General features: G+C 33.7%; 1 protein-coding gene across 1 annotated transcript; it reads left to right on the top strand.

Annotated features, from left to right (window-relative positions):
* The first annotated feature begins 1,452 nt into the window (after window positions 1–1,452).
* Window positions 1,453–5,973, top strand: LOC133675210 (agamous-like MADS-box protein AGL16). The gene is made up of 5 exons (XM_062096553.1): window positions 1,453–1,611; window positions 5,129–5,190; window positions 5,457–5,556; window positions 5,642–5,683; window positions 5,770–5,973. The coding sequence occupies exons 1-5, from the start codon at window positions 1,453–1,455 to the stop codon at window positions 5,971–5,973; spliced, it is 567 nt and encodes a 188-aa protein (XP_061952537.1).
* Window positions 5,974–7,868: the final 1,895 nt, after the last annotated feature.

The following is a 7,868-nucleotide window of genomic DNA, read 5'->3' as shown; positions in this document are numbered from 1 at the left end:
GAGTTGAAAAAAATTTATGGGATTGTGCCACAATCACCAACGGACTCACCGACAGAATATAACTCGTCGGTATTTCACAGAGAGTTGGAAAAAATTTATGAAATTGTGCCACAATCACCAACGGACTCACTGACGGCGTTACCGACATACATCACCAACGGAGTCACCGATGGATTACGCACATCCCGAAACGCACACATGTTAGACGCGTGTTCGCCGGCACAAGTACCGACAGATCGAAAAAGTCTGGCGGGATTTTCAAACTTTTTTGGTGCGCATATCAATTAATTGCCGACGAAATTACAAACAGAATTTATTGCCACCGATAATAATAAATGTTCATCGGTAATTCCGTCGGTAATATTGATATATAAACCCCCCCCATTTGGTTTATTTTTTTCTCTCGGCTCCGTTTCTCTTCTTCTCCATTTCTCTTCTCCTCTCGGTTTTATTCGGCGTTTGGAAGAGATTTTATTGTTTTGGTGGTAGTTTTAAAAGGTATGTATTCTTTTTTCTTTATCTTTGTATTTTTTTAATTATGATTTTTTTTTGATGTTCTTTGTTTTGTGTATTGTTTGTAGATAAAATCTTAAATTCAACACACTATTAAGGTAAGCATTTTTTATTCCTAAATTTATTTTGAATTGATATAGTGTTTTTTAGTTTTTTGTATTGTTTGTTTTGTGTTTAGGCTGTTTTGTATAGTGTTTTTTAGTTTTTTTCATTTTATTTATTAATTTTATGATATTATTATTTGTATTGCTATAATTGTTATTGTTAAATTTATATTTAAAATGTTAATTCATATGTAGAATTACATTTAATTAGTTTATCTTAATTTAGGATATTATTGTTTGTATTGCTATAATTGTTATTGTTGAATTTATGTTTTAAATGTTAATTGAAATATAGAATTAAATTTAATTAGTTTATCTTAATTTTAGGATATTATTGTTTACCTGTCATTGTTATTGCTTGTTATTACATTTTTATATTTATGTGTACACGTTAATTTCTATTTTGAGGTCCATTAGGGTCGTGTCAGGAATGATATTGATTTAGTTACCTTTTGCTTTTGACCATTTAATTATTTATAAATTAAGAGTCTTGTCTCCTAAAACTTGAAATGTAATATTAATCCGTAAATTTGAATGTATGGCTTTAATCTAATGTTTGTAACTCTAAGTATCAATTTAACAATGAATGTTCATAGTTGAAATTGATTCTTTTACTTGAATTTCATTATATGATGTTATTGAATAAGATGTTTTGTGTTGATGATGATAAGTTGGGTTGAGATTTAGGATGATTGGATCGGGATGTGAAATAAAATTGAAAGTGTAATATGATTTTGTCGATAACTTGGGACCTTCCAGTATAGGGGAGACTCTGTCAATTTTTTTTTTAAATAATCAAAGTTAATTATGTAATTATTCATATAAATTTGTATAGATGTGTAGAATGAAATCTACAGCATGTCATCAGCAGACAGTTGTAGCTAGTTCTTCTAGCAATGAGGAGGACGTATCCTTAGGTACTGATCACGGCAAGGAATCTACGCCAACTTGTGATGTTGCCTCTTCTTGCGCGGTTTCACAGCGTAGAAGCAGTGTGCCTTCACAGCGAGGTTAATTCACCCGCAAGTACCAGGCACAATGGAAGGATGACCTCTCAATGTAAGTTTCTTTAGGTTTTAGTTTTTTTATATATATATACTTATAACATAATTTATGAACAACTAATTAATATTATTACTTTTATTTAATTTCCAGTTCACAAACATTGAGGCTGCACGGGCTATAACATTGGCGTTTAAATCGTCGATGAAGATTCCATTATTTCAATGGAGTCAGGTTTCCAGACATCCTGAGTGGAAACCTAATATCGATGCATGGTTTAAGCGATTTCAAGTCGGTGTTAATTTTTAATTTTCAGCTTATTTTTAATAAATGATTTTTATAATTTTATATCTTGTACTATTTTTATTTTATATGAATTACTTATATACACAGAACAAATTTGAGTGGGATAGGGCAAACAACATTGTTGTGAGGAGGGTATGAGAGAATCACGCGGCAACTAGGTAACATTGAAAATAATATTTATTTTTGTTTGATAATTTTAAGTTTTAAATTCTAATTTGTTACTATGGAAGTAGGTTGCGTGATTTTTGGTATGACACCTAAAAAAATAAAAAAGACATGTAAGGGATAACAGTCTTGGAGGATGGAATGAGGTGGCGGTTTGGCGGGAATTCAAATCGCCATTCATCTCGGGGGAAATATGGACGGTATATATTGAGCACGTGACCTCAGAGCGGTTCTCACGGCGCTCACAGTCCAGCGCTAACAACCAGAACCGACAAATTCATGGTTCGGTGACCACGCACACTGGTGGATCCGTCCCATTCAGTGCACATGTAAAGCGGATGATAAGATTAATTTTAATGAAATATATTGTTAATTAATTTGTCATTCCTTGTAATATATTTAACTTTCAATCTATTTTTTCCTTATAGGCTGCGTCTCTTGGACGTGAGCCAAGTCCAATGGAGCTATTTGTAGAGACGCATGTGCGGAGTCAAGACCGCCAAAAGGGAGTGCAACAGTTCGTGGATAACCGTGCTCAACACTTCGTGGTATGTTCGTTCATTCATTTTATTTTGTAAGTTATTATTTTCTTGAATTGCATATGATAATTTTTTTAAAATTTTCAGGAGACCTATAATAGTCGGTTGAGGGAGAGATATGGGGACAATCCTTCAACCCATCCAGATTTCGATCCAGATTTATGGATGGAGGTGGGATCATCTGGTGGACCCGAAAAAAATCGGGTCTACGGGCTCTCCAACACTACAGCTGAAAACTTGCGTTCGGCCCGTAGTGTCTCAACTGTTGGGAGCTCTCTATCAGTATCGAGCACCCAGTCTGAGGAGTTCATTGCCTTGAAACAACAATATCAACAACTCTCGATGAATTATGATGAACTCCGTTAAATAGTCATGGAGATGAGATCAAAGATGGGTGATGATACTTGTGCAGCTCCTTTTTGGCCGTACGGTCTGGGGAACAACCAGCCTCTTCCTCCTCCTCCAGCTCCTTCGCTATTCTAGTTTAATTTTGTTTTTTAAACACATTACATTTGTAATGAATATTTGGATGAATATTATTTAACATTATTTTTATATTTTTAATGTTTAATCCAATTTTATTTGTTTATTAAGCTTTTTTACTATTAATAAATTATTTTTTATATATATTTTAAATAAATACCGACAACTTTACAGACGAAAATAGTCCGTCGGTATTTTACAGAGAGTTGCAAAACAATTACCAATGATGCCATAATTACCGATGGACATATTCCGTCGGTGTTTAAATACAAACGACTTTACCGACGGATAATTTCTGTCGGTATTTCACAGAGAGTTGCGAAACAATTACCACCGATGCCATATTTACCGACGGAGTATCCGTCGGTAATTACCATTGAAAATTCAGACGGATTTAGTCTGTCGGTAATGTTCTCGCAGGAAAATTTTTTTGGCGCACGTATCCGTCTGTAAGACTGTCAGTGTTCTGTCGGTGGGTGTTTTTTTATTTGCAACAGAATTAGCGACGGAAATGGGAGTTACCGACGACTATTATACCGACGGATGTGTTTCGTCGGTGAGGCCGTCAGTAATAATTTCACCGACAGAGTTCATTCCTTTTAGTGACGGAATTAGTCCGTTGGTAAAAATGTTTAATGGTGTAGTGCATGCTTATATTTTGATAGCATATTTTGTATTAATTGTTCTATAAAAATATTTTACACAGAACAAATACAAAATAATTAGAAAAATATTTTCCGTTTATAAAACGCCTCCTTAAGATGTAAAGGCATCTCATATATATACACATAAAACGCCTCCTTGAAACTTTTTAATTAGAATCGAGATGGACAGAGAAGAATAATTAAAGGGTTTTTACATTTGTACGTAGTTGAGTGCATTGTTTCACTTCTATCGATCTATTTCATTGGTCATGAATTTTTCTACTTTTACCACATAAAAATATCCTTTCTGTTCTCATTATATTCTATCTACGGCACCGTTTATTACATTTGTATGACATCATGAACGGCCCGCTTAATATCACCTCTGACCTTTTCCCTCGTTTCGTACATTGATCTTTTCCCGTTTAGTTTTTTTGTCTATCAAAATATATATAGCAGCTAGCGTTACTACTATGGTTTTGATTTCTTGCTTTTAATCTTTCAAAGTGATGGTAACTACTAGTTATTTATTAATTAGTCCCGCGTTTGAACCTGCCTTTGACTAAAAAAAAGAATGCTAAAAACTTGGCATCAACGGACAATAAAGCAGCTGGTTCCACAAATATAGCATTGTCTGCCAGATGTTACAGATTAGGATCAATGCACACATCATTCACAAACATTGAATAGATTAAAATAATTGTGTTTTAAGGAGATAGCTCTATGGATACACATCAAGAGACATCATTATGGTTCCAAGTCATCTATAATAAAGATGCATGCAAGAGCTGCGACTCTAAACTATCATTCATATCATGCATGATGATCACCAATCAATTGTCACTGGGTTCTCGTCAAAATCTTCCAGCCCTATACAGTAGCCCAGTTCATTGTCAGATTCAGCCTTCTCTCTGTCAATCCACTCGTCTTCGCCTGACAACAAAGTGTTTTTCCTCACCCAAAATTTCCCAACACTCTTCCCTTTTATAAGACAAGTAGAACACATAAGTAGAAATAATACAATACAAGAACTAATCTCAACATTTCATTAACTCAAAAGGATATACACAAGTCTGTCTGTGCATGCGCTATGCACAATGATTTTCTATTATGCCAAGCCATGTTCAATTTAATTTTATCCTGCAACCAAATACAATAGTAACGTCGCCATACAGGAACATTTACAATATTCATGAACAAAATTCGTCTGTGCAAAACTGAATACACGACCATCTCATTAAGTGTTCTCTGTAGACTGTAGCATGAACATGCAGATTTATAAGGCAATCAGTTCTTCAAGCAGCTCTCATCAATCCTATTCTACTCCAAATTATTGCTTGTTATATGATGTGCTTCATTTTCTGCTCACTAGTTGTGGAAAAGGGAGGCAGCAAGCTTGGGGAAGGAACTGCAGTGCTTGCAAGAATATCATCGGTAAAGTTAATTATCACTGAATATTCTCAATAGAGGATCTCAACAACACGTCACCGTTGGCCTTAAAATAATGGTGTAGGCTATGTGGTTAAAAAAAATTACGGCCATGTTATGTTTCACATCATGGATCGCGGTTGTAGCCACATCTGCCGCGAGAAAAACTAATACATTTATGCATCCATGGACAAGTTTTCTTTCTAACACTATATTCATGGACAAGTATAAACTCTGGCACCATACCTAACATTTGCCTTGAGATGTTGCAGGCAATTGATGGGAGAAGAACTGTCTGGTTTGAGCATCGAAGATATAGAAAATCTAGAAAACCAGCTGGAGAAGAGTATGAAAGGTGTTCGAATTAAAAAGGTAAACCTATACTGATCTCAAGATCACTTTTTGTACATGTATGCAGCATGCACTTGATGCTAATGCAGCCTTTTTTTGCACACAGGAACAAATTTTAACTGATGAAATCAAAGAGATGAGCCAAAAGGTTTTCTGGACTATTGCCTTCAATATTTCCCAAATTGATTGTAGAGACATTCTCATGCTCACTGGCTTTAATTGGCTTCATTGCAGGGCAATCTAATTTATCAAGAAAACCTAGAACTGCATAAGAAGGTTGACCTCATCGGTCAAGAAAATGCAGATTTGCGTAGGGTACTAGTCTTGGCAACACATGTATCACTAAGAAATTTTATCCATCTCCCATTCAACTCTGAACTTCACTTTTTACCACGAAATAAAGAACCTACAAAGAATTTATACACACATTCTTCATAGAATACACTCCCTCCTACAATCAGGTAGCTCAATGAAAAGCTATCCATATCAAATATGCAATAATGAAAAGCTCAATGTGATCCAGTTTTTATCCAATTCGTGTATTTTTTAGGCATTCTCCAACTATTACTGTTATCAATTGGCCTAGCCCAGTTTTTATCCAACAATATTATTGCTTCTTTTAAGGTTTGTTTTCAATTATTCAACATCATCCTAGTTCTTATAGAACAATGATGGGCTGCATTTCATATGTACCAGCCTATTACAGATGTTGAGATTTTTGTTTTGAACTGGTGGTAGAATTCGACAGTATCTAAAGTTCATAATCCACGGCATTCTCACCGAAATAACTTTTCAATCTCCCCTCTATTTCTCCTTCTCGCTTACCTATTATTTTCAGTTTTTCTATGATTCATCCTTGTTGAATACAACTACAACAAAACGTGGAATCAATGTAGCTCCATTCATATTTTTCAATTATTTTGTCTTTCCTATTGAAAAAATCATGCTTTTAAATCAGGGGTTCTTTTGATATTTTCACAAGGTACATTAATCATTATTGATTTGTTCAGGAGTATTTTTATTTATTCAATGTTTTAATAAATGATAAAATAACCAAAATATCCTTAGGAGTTATAAAAAATAAGTGGCCTCGAGCAGATGTATTTAGGTATTTTTATTTTTTTCATAAACAGTAGAATTACACATATACCTTTGGATGCAAGACATTGAATTCATTGTAGTAATAGGTATTTGGATCTTTTCACATGGTGCATTAGTTTAGTCATTACTGATTTATTTGGGGGTATTTTAATCTATTCAATATTTTAATGAACAGTAAAATAACCAAAATACCCTCAAGAGTTAGAAAAAATAAGTGGTCTTTGGCAGAGGTATTTAGATATTTTTGTATTTTTATACATAGTAAAATTACATATTTACCTTTGGATGCAAGATGTAGAATTCATTGTAGTCAGGGGTATTTGAGTCTTTTAGCCTTGATTTTTTTTGTTAATTATAAGTTTGGTTAACGGTAGTAATGTAATTTATAATTAAAATAATAATTTTATATTTAAAAAGTTGTTGGCGCTTGCAGAACACGTGATTAGTACTTACAAGTGTATTTTTATCAAGGTTTTATATCATCATTTTGCACTTAAAGTATCAATAACTTCTTAACTAAAGCATGTTTTATAATAACAAGTCTGATACTATAAGATACCTTTAATTTATGATAAATATTCATCTAAAATACAGGTCTATCACATAAATCAAAGGAATGATTGATGAGTTTAACTACTGAAATTGAGAAGACAAAGAAAGGGGCAAGCTTAGAAAAGAGATGTTGGTTCAGTCCAATTGAAACACTATTCGGTTATTGGATCATACTTGGAGCTCTAAAACTTGGATTTAAGTTTGGTCTATATAGATGGAAAAGCTAAGACATAGGTTTAAAATTTTCATGAAGAGTCCAAGATTCAAAAATGCCATTTTCAAGTTCAAATTGTAGCAACAAAGAAGTCGGAATCTGTCTTACAGCCCAGACATTGTTCAGTGTTCAGCCCATATCTCGAGTTCTAAAAGTCCAAATGCACCGATTCTTTTTTGATTGGAAAGCTGAGATAATTTCCTAAAACTTTCATGAAGACTATCTGTTCAAATTCTGACGTTAGTAATAATGTTTTGTTCAGACAATAAGATAAGGATTGTCACCAGTCAAGATGTAGTCATCCACTCAACACTTAGTCATCAAATCAATAGTTCTGAATTTTGACCTATAAAAGGAGGCATTTGCAATGCATTTAGGCATCTTGGTTTTCAGATCAAGATCATGTTCTTGCTCTCTTTTTTTATATTTTTGTAATGCTGAAGTTTTGTTTATATTAATCTTTTGT

This window comes from Populus nigra, chromosome 1 (genome assembly GCF_951802175.1).
Source record: "Populus nigra chromosome 1, ddPopNigr1.1, whole genome shotgun sequence".
Taxonomy (NCBI): domain Eukaryota; kingdom Viridiplantae; phylum Streptophyta; class Magnoliopsida; order Malpighiales; family Salicaceae; genus Populus; species Populus nigra.
Note: the sequence above shows the minus strand (reverse complement) of the source record. Positions and strands in the feature narration are given on the sequence as shown.

Excerpts from the sequence above, each read along its gene's own strand:
- LOC133675210 (XM_062096553.1), top strand. The coding sequence starts at position 1,453 with ATGTGTAGAATGAAATCTACAGCATGTCATCAGCAGACAGTTGTAGCT. Across the intron at positions 5,191-5,456 it reads TGCTTGCAAGAATATCATCG|GCAATTGATGGGAGAAGAAC; the intron begins GTAAAGTTAATT and ends GAGATGTTGCAG. Across the intron at positions 5,557-5,641 it reads AAGGTGTTCGAATTAAAAAG|GAACAAATTTTAACTGATGA; the intron begins GTAAACCTATAC and ends TTTTGCACACAG.